The 18,978-nt window shown below is 39.9% G+C and overlaps 1 protein-coding gene across 1 annotated transcript; it reads left to right on the top strand.

Annotated features, from left to right (window-relative positions):
• The first annotated feature begins 3,042 nt into the window (after positions 1–3,042).
• sox14 (SRY-box transcription factor 14) lies at positions 3,043–5,151 on the top strand. Its single transcript, XM_023281451.3, has one exon. The coding sequence runs from the start codon at positions 3,588–3,590 to the stop codon at positions 4,302–4,304; it is 717 nt and encodes a 238-aa protein (XP_023137219.1). The 5' UTR covers positions 3,043–3,587; the 3' UTR covers positions 4,305–5,151.
• The last annotated feature ends 13,827 nt before the right edge of the window (positions 5,152–18,978 follow it).

Consider the following 18,978-nt stretch of genomic DNA (forward strand, 5'->3'; position numbering starts at 1 on the left):
TGGTTTAAATCAAAGATGTTGCACAGAAATGGGAAATTTTCAGGGAGAGCCGCATGTACAGAATAATTATTGTGGTAAGACTGTACATGTCACCAACTAATGTCTGTGTAGGACTGTGTGGCTCAGCATTGATCTACTAATCAGATGTCACGTAGCATCATGGGTGATGCTTTTCCCAGCATGCATAGGCTGAATATCCTCTCACTGGTACTAAAGTAAAGCAGAGACAGGCATTTTTTGACAGCATGAAAATGTGTGTGCGTGCTTGTGATCATTTTTGTTGTCGATATTTATTCGATCCAAATGTAGTTCAACAGTTCCACACTGCAACAACAAAAAAAAGCTTAGAAAAAGTTAGGAAAGTTGTAGACCATGTGAGTTGTCTCGGGTTTCTGCTATTTTATTTATTTTTTTTTTACAGAGAACCATCACTAAATAGGATGGAAATACAATAAAAGGCATTTAAGAGTTTTTGAGGGGAGGACGCAAGTGTGCAGTGAAGAAAACCTCTTACCGCCTCAGCACCATGGACAGTTACGGTGGGGAAGCTTACCTCGATGCTCTCCACGGGAGCCCGAGCTGGCTAATAGGCTCTCTGTGTGTCAGGCCGCTCCCCATTCACTTTTTAAGGCGAGATGGATGGACATGTGTCCTTAGATAATCCCAGTTTTATGTCTCTCTCTCTCTCTCTCTCTCTCTCTCTGTGTGTGTGTGTGTTTGTGTGTGTGGTGTTTGTGTGTGATTGGAATTAGCTGATATTACAGCAAAAGTAAAATGAACCATTGCCGTCAACTTTCAGCAGTGGTTCATTTTATAAGAACTTATCCTAACAGCTTCATTTTAACGCTCATTTTTAAACTAGATATGCTTCTTACATACACATGTTCACTTTTTATAAATGTGTTTTATGCTGCTACAATCAAATCTGTTGACGTTCTTCAGTGCGTAAAGTTTGGAGACGGTTACGCGCAGCCTATTTGTTTTTTGTTTTTTTTTTACCTGCATTTTTTTTTTATTATCTCAGCCAGTCACTGTGCCAAACGGCTGTATTAAAGGAAACTAAAGAGAGGCTGCAGATGGAAATAATAATCATCCCAGTCCTTGACAAATGAAAACCTATTGCATTTCTCATTATCCCGCTAAATTGTCGAGGGAACTTTGAGCCGTGCATTTATTAGACAATCAGTTTTTGAATAAGAAACATAGCTGACTTTTCCCTGGTGAGTAGGAGGCTCAGCCCCTAAAATAATTTCCTGTTATCTAATTCACTGATCTCAAAATGAAGCCTAAGCTGCCGTGCTGCAGCCTACATGTCAAATTGCATATATATGCTGCTCTGTGAAAGATAGCAATAACACAATTTAAAACTTCAATGAAAGCCGAAATATACAGTGCAAACATGCAGCATACTACCTCGTGGTCGCAGATGAACATCATAGCCTACAGCCTGCCGACTGGGAGGATATCAGGAGCAATTTTTCTTTTTTTTTCCCTCCTTGCAGTCATCCGGTCGGCGCTTGTATTGGAGAATAAAAAAAAAAAAGTCGGGGGCGTCCTCAGCTGCATTGTTCTCTGGGTCGGGGTGAGGAGGATCTTTCTGGCAAAATGGGCATTTTTAAACGATAATTTCAAGGTTTTTGTAAAGAAAGATATGATGGAAATGTTCAGCTGCCGATTGACGCATGCGTGTGTGAGGAGAAGACAGGGAGGCAGCGGAGAGGGAGCGTGAGAAAGAGACGCAGATGGAGCTGAAATGTGGGAAAAATAAACTCTTGTTTGGTTCTTGGTTTGGGCGCAAAAATAAAAATCACTTCGGCTTTTTTACCCTGCAGGGGGAAAAATGTGTTAATCTCGGAATATATGTATAGCTCATAATAAAAACAAATATCATGAAAGTATTTTATTTATTTGTCATGCTGATATATGAGAAAACATTGAGTGTTAATGTGGTGACATGTTGCAGAAAATCATGTCTGAAGTCCACACAGATGGAGAGAGGCCCACGACACCCGCATATATAGAAATATAGGCCACAGACTACCTTAAATAAATCTACTTAGCAGTGTAACTAACAAGAGACGACTCTCAGGATCCAGTCACAGCATTTGGACGATGTGTGTGTGTGTGTGTGTGTGTGTGTGTGTGTGTGTGTGTGTGTGTGTGTGTGTGTGTGTGTGTGTGTGTGTGTGTGTGTGTGTGTGTGTGTGTGTGTGTGTGTGTGTGTGTGTGTGTGTGTGTGTGTGTGTGTGTGCTGTTCGTTTAATAATCAAAGCTGAAGGAATCATATATCACGCACATTAGCCCGAGGGCTATTAGGCAGTGGTCCTCATTGGAAATTTGCATTTTAAAACCATCACTCTGCGCCTCCTTAAAAACCACACTGTCAGATTGATGTGAACTAATGCAACAATTACAGGCTCACAATAATGATTTCTGAACGTGTGTAGTTGATGTAATATTTTCTTCATGTTTGTAACTGTGTCAGTGGAGGTTTCACAGTCAGGGGCCTGTATTTTGTTTGTTTGTTGGTTTTATTGTGAAGGGCGGGATGCAGATTTTTGATAAAAGAGTTGGAAAGCTGGTTTTGAGATTGTTATTAGGAGTTATTTTTGATCACTATTATTATTTTTATTATTATTAATGACATTAGGAATATGAGTGGCGGTGGTGGTAGCAGTGGTGTCTTTTCAAAATAAAACGATGCAAAAATGAATAAAAGTTGACAACTCCTTATATATTTATGAGTGTGTGTGCAGTAAATTGACTGCAAAGGGGTTGAAGGTCCATGTTTGTTGCAATTCATGACATTAAATGGAATCAGGGAGGGATCCTGCCCCTCATCACACACACACTCCTCTTTCCTTATTCTTTTTCCCCCCTTTCTTTTTCTTCTTCTACCAGTAGTCGCTCTTTGTTTATGTTGTAATGTACATATATTTTTGGGTGAAGGTATTATACTGGGCGCTCTCCGTGCTGATTGGGTGCTCAGGTTGGTGAGTGAACGCCCTGCAGATTATGTCAGATTGCGTGCAGAAACCAAACCAGCCCAGCCTTTGAACTTCACCGCTTTTGGCTCGTATTCACGCTCTTCCGCTCATTTCCAAGCCAGGTGCTTGACGACAAACCTCAGCGAGAGAAAGAGAGAGAGAGAGAGAGAAAGAGAGAGAGAGAGGAAGAAAAAATAACGCCGAACACTTTTACGACTTCTGCAAACTGACTGCGGAACATCGCTTTCACCTTTGTGGATTTTTCACGTGTGCGCATCCTGCATGTGTGTGTTTTTTGCTGCCGCAGGTCTGACAGAGTTGTGAGTGGACTTAGGGCGAAAGCTGCTGCTGCGCTGTTTCAAGTCGGTTGGAGAAGACGATAATTTGGATTTTTTTATTATTTTATTTTTGTTTTCTTTCTTTCTTTTTTTTAATTTCCCAGACTCTTGAACATCCCAGCCCGTGGCATGACTGGTATCTGGCATCTTCACAGGTGAATAGCTCCCCTTCCTTTCCTTTCCTTGTCCTTCCTTGAGATAAGAAACTTTTCTCCTCGTCATTAACAGTGGGGATAAAAAAAAAACAAGTACAGTTTTTAAGATGTCAAAGCCCGCCGATCACATCAAGAGACCTATGAACGCGTTCATGGTCTGGTCCCGGGGCCAGAGGAGGAAAATGGCTCAGGAGAACCCCAAAATGCACAACTCGGAGATCAGCAAGAGGCTGGGCGCCGAGTGGAAGCTGCTGTCCGAGTCCGAGAAGAGACCGTACATCGACGAGGCCAAGCGGCTGCGGGCTCAGCACATGAAGGAGCACCCCGACTACAAGTACCGGCCCCGGCGCAAACCCAAGAACCTGCTCAAGAAGGACCGCTACGTTTTCCCTTTGCCTTACCTCGGGGACACCGACCACTTGAAGGGGCTGCCGGTGTCGGCCGCGGACTCTCTGCTGGGCTCCTCGGAGAAAGCCCGGGCGTTCCTACCGCCGACGTCCGCCCCGTACTCTTTCCTCGACCCGAGCCAGTTCAGCTCCAGCGCCATCCAGAAGATGACGGAGATGCCGCACACGTTGAGCACCAGCACTTTGCCGTACGCGTCCTCGTTGGGATACCAGAACGGCGCGTTCGGCACCCTCGGGTGCCCCAGTCAGCACACCCACACCCACCCGTCGCCCACAAACCCGGGCTACGTCGTCCCATGTAACTGCACAGCCTGGTCAGCGTCAAGTTTACAGCCCCCGGTGGCCTACATACTTTTTCCAGGTATGACCAAGACTGGGATAGACCCATACTCATCCGCACACGCCACTGCCATGTAACCCTCAAGACTCTGTCCCTCTTTTTAATTCACTTGAATACTGAAATGCATGTAAATATATTACGGACAGCGCGCCCCGTTTAAAAAGGCATGAACAGTGTTAACTTGCCTTGGACTTGGTATGACAGATGAAAAAAGAAAAGAGAGAGAGAAAGAAAAACTTTTCCAACAAGTTCCTGCCTGAGCAGAGCTGGAGTTTGGTGTAAAGGACGGAAGCCCTGTGAACTGTAAGAAATGTAAATGTTATAACGTTTATGGCAGCCAGAAAAAAAGGAGGCCTTTAACTTTATTTATTGTGTACATTTCAATGCCGATATGCTGATTTGTGTTAATTATTGATAGACTACTCTTTTATTTGAAGAAGAAAAAAATTGGCTTGCACAATTAGCGTTCATATTCCCTGTATAGGCCTAAGTAGTCTACATTTCTGGCAATTTATCATCATGTTCTGGGTCCAAATCAGGACATATAGGCTGGGTTATTTACGGGTTATATTGTTTATCAACAAGAAAAAATAATTGGCACATGATACAACCAGACGGTCTATTTATTATGACGAAACATCCAACTGTTTGATTTTGCATTTTTCCTGTGGTTCAGTCCTAATATAGTCACACGCGTCATTTGAGTTAGTTTTTTTTATTCTTTAGTTTTTTTTTTTTTTTGTTTTTGAGGATAACTTCTATTTGAATTCAAGGAGTTCTATGTGTATTTTCTATCTAAGATGGTAATTTAAAACCTGTCATGTTATGGAAAGGATAATGTATCCAGAAGGTTGATACCTCCTGCTCTTTGTTCAAGTGCTGAGCAAAGACGTTTCGAATAAAGACAATCTGTCTTCAACCGGATCAATTTGCTGTATTTGTAGGTTTATTGACAGAGATAATGGAATAACGTGTAGCTGCTGGGGGCGTTAAATTAAATGGAATTTAAATGGAGAAATATGATTAAAAACGTTATTGAAGGGTTTTAATGAAGATAAATGTTCAAAAGTGAACTGATAATTTTAGAAAATGATTTAGAAAAATTAAAATATTAATTTTAACGGGATCAATGGTGTTGATAGGCTGGACTAGACCGTCAGTTCTCTTTTTCTAATCGATCTTGTGAAGCTGCTCCACTCTGATCCTCCGTTTTTCCCCCCTTCTTGTTGTTATTATTATTGTGGTTCTTTGTGCAGCAGCAGGGTTGAGGCATGTTGAGCGGTGCTGAAGGTGTTTTTGTGACACTGGGATGAACCGGTTTTTTGATGTTTGACAGTTCAGGAGAGGCCTCCCTGGAGGGATTCCGCCCGTCCGACTTGTCTGACTGCTTAATCACTTCAAGGAGCTGCTTAATTATAGGTTTAACTAATGGAACAAACTGAATGTGATGTGTGTTTTTTTCCTTTTCCTTTCTTTTTTTGTGCAACTTTCCTGCCTGTGTGTGCAGCAGCAGCCCAACACTTGGCTTCAATGCGGTTTAAACGTCTGCGTGTGTTTTCACTGCAGCCAAAAAAAAAAAAAAAAAAAAAAGCTCCATTAAACTCCCCCATTACCATCAAGTGATCCACACGTGTTTCAACCTGCACGGAGCTGTCAATGAATGAAAGCAGCCTCTCATTAGGAGCAGCTTCACTTTAAAACAAGAAGGAATTAAAGCAGCAGCGCTTTAATGGAGGAGGATGGAGGATTTGCGTGTGTGCGTGCGTGCGTGCGTGCGTGCGTGCGTGTGTGTGAGTGTAGATGGTTCATATTAATACTGTAGTATTAATTAAAAAAGAATCATTCCACATCCAAATTGTTTACTTATCTGCCAGGAACATATGTGGAGAGAAGTTACCATTCTGCACTATTGCCCAAGGTGTAATTTCAATCCTGGGGAGGAAGGAAGGAGGGGAGGAGAAGAGGGGGGTGAGAAAGGAGGGGAGGGAGGGAGGGAGGGCAGATTTTTATGACAGACTTAGTCCTTATCTGCAGCTGTAAATTAGGGTGATACTTCATTGAACCGAATGTGAAGTTTTACATCAAACCCCTAAAGCATCCTAATTCTACTTTGAAATGGAACAATTATAATTACTTTGAGGAGCAGCTGCACACTTGAAACTATTATATATATTTATAAACGTATATTCATATAAAAGCTACATTTCAGCCATCAGCTATTTATATATGTATATATATGTATATGTAAGACGGTGCTGTTGTTTCAGATCTTCTTTCAAGTTTTACCGGCTACAGGATTCACTCCGCACCTGTAATTATCCAACTTAGTCACGGACATTGAATGCGGTTACAACGCCCTGAAATAAATAACGATAAACGGCTTGTGAGAGGTATAATGGGAGGGAAATTATGATTTGAAATTATAGGGGAAACTGTGCCTTTGTGTGTGTGCGTGTGTGTGTGTGTGTGTGTTTAAATCTCTCTTCCCCCCTTGACGTTTTTATTGGAGCACAACAGAGAGAATTCAATCTGCCTTATCTCTCCAGGACTCCTTTTCAGCTCGAGATCAGAGGCAAAAAAAAGGAGAGGATAATTGTTCTTTATTTTATTTAATTTAACGCGACAGCCAAGCGCTTTCAGGTCATTTATATGCTTCATTTAGTGATAAAAGTCAACGAGGAGGGGAAACACCGACTGAAGCAGGCGCTTTTTGACTCTTTTTTTGAAATATTATTTTATTATTCCTCCCCACAACACTTTTTTTTTTTAAAAAGGAAGTGAAATAGATGAAACAAAAAAATAAGATGGGGAGTACATCTATTAATTAAAAGCCATGGGTCATATGCATTATTGTGTTTTAATGTCACCCTGAAATCATCAGCAGCAAATGGAGTTTGATCAGTGGCAGTGTGGTTATGTATTTAGACGTGCTAATTTCCCAAATTAAAAGAAGAAAAAGTCCCCCAGAGAGGAGAGGCTGATGATGATGATGATGATCATGGTGTCTTTGCTCCTCCTGATGATGATGATGATAGAAGAAGAGGAAAATGTGCCAAAAAACAAAACAAACAAAACAAAAAACACAGACTCGCTTATCAAAGGTGCATTAATTTTCGTGTCAACGCGAGATTTGACACAATTTTGGGGGGTTGTTAAAACTGATCTCATTTCAGCATATTTAATATTGTCTCCGAAAGACCAAAAAAAAAAAAAAAAGAAAGAAAGAAAGAAAAGAAATCATCACTGGCTAAATCCTGGTCTATCTAAAATTGAATCTGGGATACCATTTTGACGGGAGAAAAAGTAAAAACTGGATACAGTTGTGTTGTTTGAAGACGCGGGGGCTTGAATTTCCCTGAATTCTCATTTGAAGGAAATGAAATGGTGAACGAGCTGATAAAGAAAGACAGAAAGAAAAAAAGAAAAGCAGGGAGGAGGGAGTGTGAGCTGAGAGAAAAGGAATCATGGCACGGTGGTTTAATGCGCTGCGCCAGTCGGAAAAGTGATTTACACCATCACTTTATTCCCCCCGACTGATAGAGAGACGCTGCGTGTCTTTATTTCATTTTTTATTTAGTCTTATTATTTATCGGACGCGTGCACGTGGGCCTGCGTTGTCAGTTCTGTGGAGTTTATCGGAAACACTCGTGGAAAGTTCGCGCATCCAGAAGCGCATCCATCAGGCTCTGTGCCGGACAGTTTGCGGCAAGAAAAAAAAAGTTAATTCTGCGCTTTAAACTTTACTGTTTGTTCATTTTGCAACTTTTCAGTCCAGGCCCTTGAAAACCACAGTTGATGTTTGTCTTCATAAAAAAAACACACACACACAAACACACACCAAAGTTTCACCTTGTTTCGTTTTTTTTTATTAATTCCAAGCGCTCGTATTTCCGTTAAGTTTCAAAAGCAATGCAACTATCACAGGTCGTCTTGCAAACATAATGTACTTCCTGGATTTTTAAAACTGTAGTTTTAACAAATTACAGTATTTCTTTTGAGAAATATTTATATTATTAATATTTATGAAGTGAAATAATAACTTAAACTCAGTCCCCAGGTGATCTCAGGCTGGGAACTCAAAGACAATACCTTCATTAAATTGTATTATTTTTAGAACTGCACATTTTCGGCACGAAATTTAAACACTGTCTCAGAATTGATTACACTAAAAAAAAAAACTGATTATTTATGTCAGAGGTTTAAATCTTTATCTTGTAAATGAAGGACTGTCTACATGTGTCTACATGCAAATGTCAAATTTCAGACTCACCTTTATTTTGTGACCTCTATGAATGATCCAGGTTCTGTTCAAAATTCATTCAACTTTTTTTTTTAGATTCTTCATTCTTGCACTTAAAATAAGAAAATACAATATAGACAATATTTCAGTGGCAGAAGCTCCACACACTCAAAGGCCACTGATCAGCCTGCTTGAGTTTCTCATGCATATTTATTATTGTTGTTATTTGTATTATTATCATGCATGTCCTGCTTGCTCAGACGCCTTCCATACATTAACGTCATGATTTACAGTGAGACGTCACACACTGCCACGCTTGCTTTCCATACATCAAATCACCCAAGTGAGTGTTTGTTTTTTTTCTGTTTTTGCTCATTAATAATCCGGATGCTTTTGTATTCATTAATATGAAAAAACCTACAAAACACTCTGCAGGGTTATGACGTGTAAAATAATTTATTATACTTTAGCTTGTTCAATTTTAATGAACATTTTGCTTTTGCGTGCAGCATTTGTTTAGTTTTTTAGATCTTGATATAAACTCCAAAGCTGAAGCAGACCCACTCAGTAAAACCTGATTATAATTTTTATAATGATAAAAAGACCTTTGGAGAAGACAAGGTTGCAGGTACGTTCCAGATATGAAAAGATACACGACAGAAACTCATACATGACCAGCGAGCTTTCCTTATTCATCCATATTTCATAAATAAAGTTATATGTCCCATAAAATTCATGACATTTATTGGTTTTCTTTTTCAAAAGTTACCAGATAGATTCTGAATATTGTGTGATGTTTCATTTCTCTGATCTCATGACACGTGAACAGTGGAGGCTGTGTGATCTTTGGGTCTCTGTCGTATGAGCTCATCTGACTCTCCTTTAATCGTGGGTTACTTCTTTACACAAGCAATCTCCCAAATCAATCTTTATAAAACACCACAAGATGTGTCATACTAGAGGACAATTCCTGCTGAAAGGAAATGTGATGAATGCCGAGTAGAAAGATGGATATAATCACATTTCCCACATTTACAAACACAGCAGTTGATTTCAGTGTAAACTCACAACACTGAGCCTCCTGGGTAAGTTTGATCATTAAAGATCTGTTGTTTTTCCCTATAAAACAAAATGATAGATGCAAAACCTGAGCAAAATAAAAATCTGTGGAATCTCTTGATTTTTATTAATACCTATACAGAGCTTCCAAAGCTTGGTTGGTGGCTACAGTCCTAATTTTCTGACCTCTCTAAAATCCTGGTTTCAGCCCTGCCATTGCATGATATAAAGGAGAATATTACTGCAAAGTGGAGGAAACTCTGCTTGTGATATCAAGCTGTCAAACACACGCTTATGAAGGTGGATGCCGACGCACGCACGCACGCACGCACGCACGCACACACACACACACACACAGAACTACCTGGCTGATTTAGTGCCTTCAGCGACTCAGGTTGAGGGCAGCACTGGCAGTCCGAGCCAATGGAATCCCTCGGTAAAGAGGATGCTAATCGTAGCTTCTTGTGCCTGAGCATGTCTTCCTGGGCCAAATGAGATTAGAGGGAGTGGGATATGGCGAAACGACGTGCGTGGGGTTCTGGAGGTGAAAGGTAAAGGCACTTATCAGGAGGGTTCCCCTCGGGGTCCTCGACGGCTGACTCAATCAAAACCCTGCACGCACTTCTCACTGGATTAGACTAATCAGGAAGGAGCAGGGGATGTATAGACCACTTATCTGAAAAAAAAACATTGGGCTCTCTTTCCCTTTGAAAAGACCCTACAGAAATGTTTGTTAATTTTATTTATTACAGGATGCTTGTCGATGTGGCAATCTTCCATGGAATCATTAAAAAGGGCTCTTCTACTCACTGAAGGCACGCACTGTTTACATGCTGCAAAGATAGAGGAGCCTTTGATGTTCCAAATTTCCCCCCCGTTTGCTCATTGTCTTCATTATTTATATATTTACTTGGATTTTTTTCCTTAATTTATTTTCACCATTTGTGTTTCTCGTGCCTCAACAGATCAGACTGATGGAAGGTAGTCAACATAACAAAGACCCTGAAAGGTATATGAATATTTATTACTGGGATGACTTCAGAGCCAGACAGGCCGTTAGCAGTCAAAGGAATAGTGAGAAGATAACAGCAATTTTCACACTTATGATTACCTTCAAATTAATCTCTATTTCTTGAAGGGATGTGGGATAGTTGACTCGTCTATCTTTCATTTCTCGATTAAAAAAGTTATTTAATCCAAGTTTCAGCTACTTGTTTGACAAAATAATCCAAAAACAATTGGATATCTTAATGGGAGCACATGTAGAAAAAGAGTGAAATACGATGGAGAAATGATGAGGATAACAATGTTTGACAACATCCAAAGCTGCTGCAGAAGTGACACTTTGTAAAACGTGTCACATATGACTGTAGTGTTATTTAAAGGAGTGAATATGCAACTTCTAGATATTTACCCTCTTTGAAGAGAAGCAATAACATATTTTTGCTCTTCATGAGCAATACAACTCACCATTGCTCAGTTTAGTAAATTCATTGGTTTTTCTCCTGCAGTGTTACTTTGGTCAGTGACCTGATGTTAACTGACCGAAATGGTAAGTTACACACTAGACGGATGCTGATGTGTAACTAGCATTACGGAATCACTTCAATGAATTATATTATTGTTCCCTACCAGAGCTGCAGTGATTAACCGATTAGTTGTCAACCATTTCATTATTTGTTAATTATTTCTCTGGACGATGAATTGGTTTGAGTAGCATTTTGGTTAAAAAAAAAAAAGTCCAAATTCTGTGATTGTACCCTCTTAAATGTGAATATTTACCGGTTTCTGACAGAAAACGGAATATCTTTGGGTTGTGGATAAGACAAAACATTTATCATCTGGGGCTTTGGAGGTCAGTGGTCAACATTTTTCACCATTTTCCGACATTCTATAAACAATAATATACAGATTCATCAACAATGAAAATAATTGTTAGTTGCAGCCGTCTTCATGTTGATATTGAATGATATGTACATGATGTACATGTTTGGGTTTATAGCATCTTGTGTTTGACATTGTGGCCACAGAAGCTAATGTTTAGGGAAGGTCATGCTTTAAAGTTCTATGAAGTTTATGTAAACAAAGAATTTTATAAATATATAAAACTACATTTAATCATAATTTATAGCTAGCTTCAGTATTTTGAGCTCATGTATGACATTATATAAGGGGTTTCTATTTTATCCTCAGATTTACACCATTTTCAAGCTATTACAGAATAAAGCCAATCTTTAAAATGTGAGACATTAATTCATGTTTCACATTTACATGAGAGTGACTACAAACCAGAGGATCTCTAACTGAGCTGTGTACAAGTCTGCTTCATGACGTTTACAGTTATAATCATATGTAAAAGTGCGACTTGGAAATACTTATATTACATTTTTTTACTAAATAGTAATTTGAGTTAGTGACCTTTTAAATAGTTCAGGAGAACAGATGCTGGTGAGGTGAAGAAGTTCACCTATAAAGTCCCACACAGCATAATCACAGTAAATCTGCTGTCTATTGCTATTTTTTAAAAAAAATCTGTCCGTACATTTATATTTGCTTTTAAGTTGTGAAGCTCTTTTGTGGATCCAGTTGTGCAGGAGGTAGCGTCCACTCAAGCTGCACTTCTCTGCATATTTCTGAAGCAACGAGCACAGCTGAGCTTAAAATGAAATGAAATTAAGGATCAGTATGCGACACCACCTCCATGCACAGATATACAGTATATGCAGACAGAAGCTCATCTGTATGACCATGAAACCACGTACCAGTCCTTAGTGCAGAGGATTGGTATGTCCCTATTACCCTTCTTCTCCTTCCTTGTCCGGCGGTGCCATCTACCTACATACGGATGGTTCATATATAGGTATTGGAGTGTATAATAGCTGAACATGTACATATCAAATCAGAACAGAAAAAGTCAATTGGTCAGTGATATTTAGCTTACAGTTTGCTGTAGAGGCAGCATTCAATCCCACCTGTAGCTGCTGATCTACTGAATGCACCTAAGCATTATTCTGAAAGGGACCAGCCCTCTGCATATTAAAGATGACCATGTGGTGTTGAATGCTCTTTTGTGTTATACGTACTGTACAGCTTACCTTCCTGGTGACTGTATTGGTGTCATCTTCTCAACTCAGTGTTGGAAAAGTGGAGGTGTGTCTGACTTCACCTCCATTTTCACCTCCGTACCTATTATAAGGCATATGCTTTACTCAGCGTTTTTCCAAACATTGGTAATGTTTTTTTGTTTTTGTTTTTGTTTTTGTTTGTTTTTTTTACCAATGCCCAGTGAAATAGAGATACTGAACAAAAACATAAACACGCCATGGAACATTTCATTAAATTCCATACATTCTTTTTAACATAGAGGAGTAATTATATGTTGTTCCAACATATGGTATCTCGACAGCAGAATGGACGTCATGAAACAACATGAAACAACATGAAACAACCAACTACAAGCTATATTGGAACTGTTGATAGAGAGATGTACAGCGGGGTCATAGACAAGAAATCACAAGTCAGTACCAAGCGTGTCCACCAACTGCATCTGTGATCCATAAAATGAATGAAGTTGTTGATGCTCATCTGACTCACCGGATGTAGACTGTAGTTATCATCCTGCACACAACTTCCACCTCCCCTTTCACTATCTATGTGCTACTGTATTCAAAATCTCCTTCACTACATAAAACAGCAACGATCTGCAGGCTAGCAACGTACCAGACTGTAAAATTCAACTTTTACCAAGGATTTGGATCGTGCAGTATTGGTGTGTCCACAGCATCTGTCAGTTTCTCGCTTCCAATTCATTTTCTACATGCCCGCTAGATGCCCGCAGCTCATTTGCATAAAGTCGCCGCGACTTCAACTTTACGCACATGAGGCGCGGTGAGCGGAGGTCCGACGCCACGTGAAACTTTCATAAACCGTCTAAACTAGCCATTGTTGAACTAAAGTGAGGACAGATTTAGCTGCTGCATAGTTTATTCGTCACTTCAAATGTTTTCAGAAATACTTTTCGCTGGACTGTTGTCATAGCTAAAGAGAAAGTTTCCGACCGAGCTGCCACGTTGGTCCAATGCCTCTACAGGACTGAAGGTAAAGCGTCTGTCATGTGACCTGCTAGTGGCATGCCCACCAAGTGGACGATGTTGGGAGGCGGCACATTGCCCCCGTGGATACCCAGCATAAGGCAGCACTGATAGTTTTTTGATTTGTTAAATTAACCATTTTAATTACAGTGTTTGCTTTTTTGCATGCAAATGTTCAACCAAAACAATTCTCACTTCACTGTTACTGCATCCTTCACTTAGCTCCGCCCAATGTGACTGTGATTGATTAAAAGAACTGCAAAGAATCCAGAGCGTTTTTTCCCCTATAGCAAGACATTTAAGTGCTTAGGAGACTAGTCACTACCCTCTGCAACGTTGTTCTACTCTTCATCAAGGACTTGGAGAAGCTGGTGGATATTTTAGGTAACACATTGACATTTTGGAAACGTCAATCTAGAGTGTCCCACAGTTGTTGAATGGGTGATATGTTCTAGAAAGTCTGCAGGCTGAGGTAGAAGTGTAATGTATATTCTGGAGACATTAAGGCAGATATCTCGTTGAAGCTTCAAGTTATATCTGCAAATGAAGGGAATAACCATGAGTGAGAGGCTTTTATCTCAGTATCGTTGGGCCTTGAGGTAGCCATCAATGAAATGCAGCCGTGTTCTTTGTCTATGACATAATGCTACCCATACTGCCACTGCTCCGCCTCCATGGGCCGTTGTCTGTGTGACGTTGACATCTGCATAGTGTTCCACAGTACGACGCTAATTCCAACATGTGCTATCTGCTCGTACAGCTGAAAATGAGATTCTATGGTGTTCTGCTGTTAGATGAAGGACTTGTTGGCAGTGAGATCGGAAGCCAGATTCCCTCAGGCGATTCCTCACAGTTTGAGGAGATATTCTTTGGTTGTAAACACCAACAACTTCATCAGCCGTCTCTATAGCCATTTGCAAACAATTTTGCAGATAAGAGGAGCCAAATGTGAAGTCCTGAGGTCATGTGGCAGACACCATCAACCAATTTCGTAGACAACAAATGGTGGAGTTGTGGATATTCTAGTGCCTGACTGTGGTCTTAACTAATATGCCAACATACTGTAGGCTTTCTCTTGTCATCTATGGCATCATGTCATTTGAATTAAGCTGGTTTTAGGGTAACCTTTTATTGTCACTGGTCAAAAGAGTGCCTGTGTTCTAGTCACACTATCGGATTATTCTTTTTCTTAAAGCCATACCTGACTGGAGTGTGGATTAAATCAGTGGTTGAGGACTTGTCGACAGTTGAATAGGTCACAAACTTGGAGAAATGTAGGTGGTTGATTGGTTCTTATGAATGAATGCATTCCTTACTGAGGTCTTTCCCAGAATACACACCAAAGCGATTTTCATGTTGATGCATTTGTTGATGAGTCTAAGTGCAGATTGTTGTTCTCCACTTTTCCAGCTGGACAAAGGAGGAATAGGTAGAATTTCATAGTGAAGCTGCACAATAGGAGATATCTAGTAAGAGCATTGCTTTAAAAAAAAAAAGGTTCACATGCGCAGGGTATTCTGAGTTGCTCTCCAGTTATGTGCTATGATGTTCAGAAGAAGGTTGAAGATAACAGCAGCTGGTCATGGGGACAAACAGACTGAGAGACAGATGAGAAGTGCTCATCGATCAGGTGCAGAAAATCTGTTACATACCTGCCTGAATACTGCTTGTTGTTCCTTCACCACAAAAAGAAGATAGAAGAGTAACGGCATGGAAAATGTTTACAGTTTTACACTATAAATCTGTCCTTTTTACCATATCTGTTGGGGGATAGTGCACACATCTAAAAGTTTTCTTCTTAGTCTTCTGTGTAGTGTTCTTTTAAAGTGTCAGATGTGGCTGGTTTGGCTAAACCTGTGTTCATTAGCTATACAGTCATGGAAAAAATATTAGATCACCCTTGTTTTCTTCAATTTGTTGTTCATTTTAATGCATGGTACCACTAAAGGTACGTTTGTTTGGACAAATATAATGATAACAGCAAAAATAGCTCATAAAAGTTTAATTTAAGAGCTGATATCTGGCCATTTTCCATGGTTTTCTTGACAACAACCAAAATTACTTAAGTTCTTACATCAATAGCTATAGCATTGTACTGCCAGAAACAGTGCTTTTAGGCATTCCATGTTTTCTTTTCTGTCTGTTTCAGTCACATGATACACAGGAGTTAGTATATGACTGCATATCCACTGTTTCTGATGCTGCAGCCATGCGTCTTGGCATGTTCTCCACCAGCTTCTGACATTGTTCTCCTGTCACAGCAGCCCATTCCTGTTGCACAAATTCAAACAAATTTGCTTTGTTTTTGGGCTTGTGGTTCTCCATTTTGCGTTTGCACCCCAAACATGACTTGGTTCATTGGCCCTGTTCCACCCATACTGAAACAACCCCAGATGGTCACTGATCCACCCCCATGTTTCACTGTAGGGGCAAGACAGTCTGGTTTGTAGGTTTCTCCAGGCTTCCTCCTAACCAGTTAGTTGGCTGGAGTGGACATCAACTGAAAATTGGATTCATCCCTGAAGAGAACCTTAGCCCAATCATCAACAGTCCAATCCTTGTGATCCCCAGCAAAGAGTAACTGGGTTTTCCTCTGCCTTTCCTTGATGAAGGGCTTCTTCTGTGCCCTGTGTGACTTCAGACCAGCTTCAAGAAGTTGGTTTTGAACTGTTCTTGCCGAACAAGTCACATTTCTCCACAGTGCCCACTCACTTTAAGGTCCCTAGAGGTCTGATGACGGTTCCTGACACAGGAACAGATGAGTGCACGGTCATCTTGTGGGGTAGAAAGACGTTTCCTGCTGCAACCAGCTAGCAATTTGGTAGTACCATGTCCGGCTTGTTTTTTCTTGATGTAATAAACGGCTGTCTTGGAGATCTTCAGTTTTTTCACTACCTGTCTCTCACTCATGCCAATTTCCAGCAGTGTCAAGATGGCTGCCTTTGTGGCTTCACATAATTCTTTTGTTTTAGGCATTATGTGAGAACTGACAACTTCTGAGTTGTGCTACAGCTTGAATGTCAGCAGGAAACCACTCTAGGTCTTTGCATGCGCAGTTCTGCTTGTGATATGAAATGGCCTCTAATATATCCTGGGAATACAGTTAAGCTGAAGCATGTCAAAGAGGACAAAAAGTATTATGTAATCAGCTGGATTTTTTGTCGTGTTCATTGTATTCTTCAGGTAATGTACCATTAGTGGTACTAGGCATTGAAATGAACAAGAAATTGAAGAAAACAACAGTGGTCTAATAATTTTTCCATGACTGTATTTGCTATATGTACAACTCTACCATGGTGTCGTCTTCTTTTCTTCTTGGTGTTACATTTGCTGCATACTGTGATCAGTTTCTAATTTCTTTTCTGTTCTTTGTCATTCTTTTAGAACAGTTTTCACAACCCTTTTTCTAAACCTTACATTCAACACAACACTCTGACTGATAACTGTATTGACTAATTTTGGTTGTCATTGTTTGCAGGATACAACATGAAATCTGAGAAATATTCAGCAATTCAAATTAGAAAAAAGGTTCCATCTGCCTTGTATAGGTGGCAGGTTGTAGTGACTGGTCAGAAACATGACTGTGTCTCCTAAAAATTACATTCCTGTACAAGTAAACTGCATTCTCATGTACATTTTGAAAAATGCTTCTAATTTGCAGGAGCCACAAAGTCCAGGAGGTAAAAGGGCAGGATGGAGATACATGGCAGCAACAGGACATTCGTCCAGGAGACTAGGCTTCACATCGCATGTGGCAACATTATTCTGAGACTTCAAATTTGATTATACTCAGTTTACTTTCAGTTTTCACTCACTGTTTTGTTAGGTTTAGGAAAATATCCCTCTTTGTTTGGAACTTTCATAATGATGACATGTTAGAAGCTTGATTAAGTTTATCGTGGTTTGGGTTAAAATATGACCCTTTGCTAAAACATTTCTTTTCAATTTCTCCTCCATTTTCTGGGCTGCCATGGTGATCAGTTTCACGCTATTTAATATATAATAGGTTGTCTGACAAGAAGCAACCTAAAGCAGCACAAAAAACAGCAAACACATGCTGATCTTAAACTTATGTTACAAATGTTGTATATGAGAAAATACGTTTCTTTCAAAACATAGTTGTGAATAGAGTTTACCTGAATAGGAACATAATTTTTAGAGAAAGGGCTTGTATGTCATGTAATATATACCTATGACACCGCTGCAGACTATTAAGCATTATAATGGTCAACTGAATGGGAGATCATTTCAAACTGTTATTATTCATACTAGCCATGCTGCTGTACTGACTGACTTGTGTCCTTGCCAATTTTATGCCATTAAGTTCCAATGAATACAAGCAGTCATGGCCTGACACAACCTGAACCGAGCAGCTGCGGGTCTTTGGCGAAACCGAAAGAACGGCCTTGAGTGCCTTATGGCTGGGATTTATAATCGTGCTGATTGTTTTAAAGTCGTAGCATGTGTCGTTTAGATCATTTGCAGGAGGCCTCGTGTGCAGATAATATGATAATCTTTTGGTGTGCTGCATTGCCTCACCTTGGCTCAGGAACTCAATGAAAGTCTGAATGAGAGGTGCCCCCTTTACTCCTCATTCAGTCTATAGCAATACAAAATGACATGCGCTGTGCACCACTGTTATCACCACAAAGCCGCACAGTGTTGATTATGCCAACTAATTATACCAGCAAATACTTGAGGAAGCGCAGAGCAGCAGATGAATAAGATATCAGTCTTGTAGAGAGGCTTGATTTACTGTATTGTTGAATAATGTAAGATTCAGGTGCCTCCCAGTACATGACATGATAGTGAGCTCCATACAAGATGTTCCGTTAATTTCACATTCTTCTACCCGTTTCATTGTTATTAGAGAGGAACATAAAGAGGCCAAATCATCATGTTACAACCTTCAAAACATAAGTGAGATGTTAAATATGAATACCTGCACTATGTGATGTTACTTAGGAGGGCTGAGATAGACACATAATCCTATTATTCTTCATGTCAGTGAATGCAGTTATACTGTAGCCTTGCATTCCTCAGAGAAACTGTCATTAGGTTCTTCATATAATTTACTTTCTGTTGTCACACTTGCAATATTAAATAACCAAAAGACTGTATTTCTGATGAGGATTTTTTTTTTTTTAATTAGAATATTTTTATAGTCTTGTAAACGTTGCTGGTAATAGCAGGCATGTTTCTCCACTTCAAATAAAGCAGAGCCTACATGGGCTGTCAGAATGAGATGAAAGGATGTCCTAAATATTGTGTATGACAAATGGATGAATGAAAAATACATGCGGTACAGCATGTAACATAAATGCAAATGCAAAGCCACGGGCAACTGAACATCACCAATAA

Source organism: Amphiprion ocellaris, chromosome 2 (genome assembly GCF_022539595.1).
Source record: "Amphiprion ocellaris isolate individual 3 ecotype Okinawa chromosome 2, ASM2253959v1, whole genome shotgun sequence".
Taxonomy (NCBI): Eukaryota; Metazoa; Chordata; class Actinopteri; family Pomacentridae; genus Amphiprion; species Amphiprion ocellaris.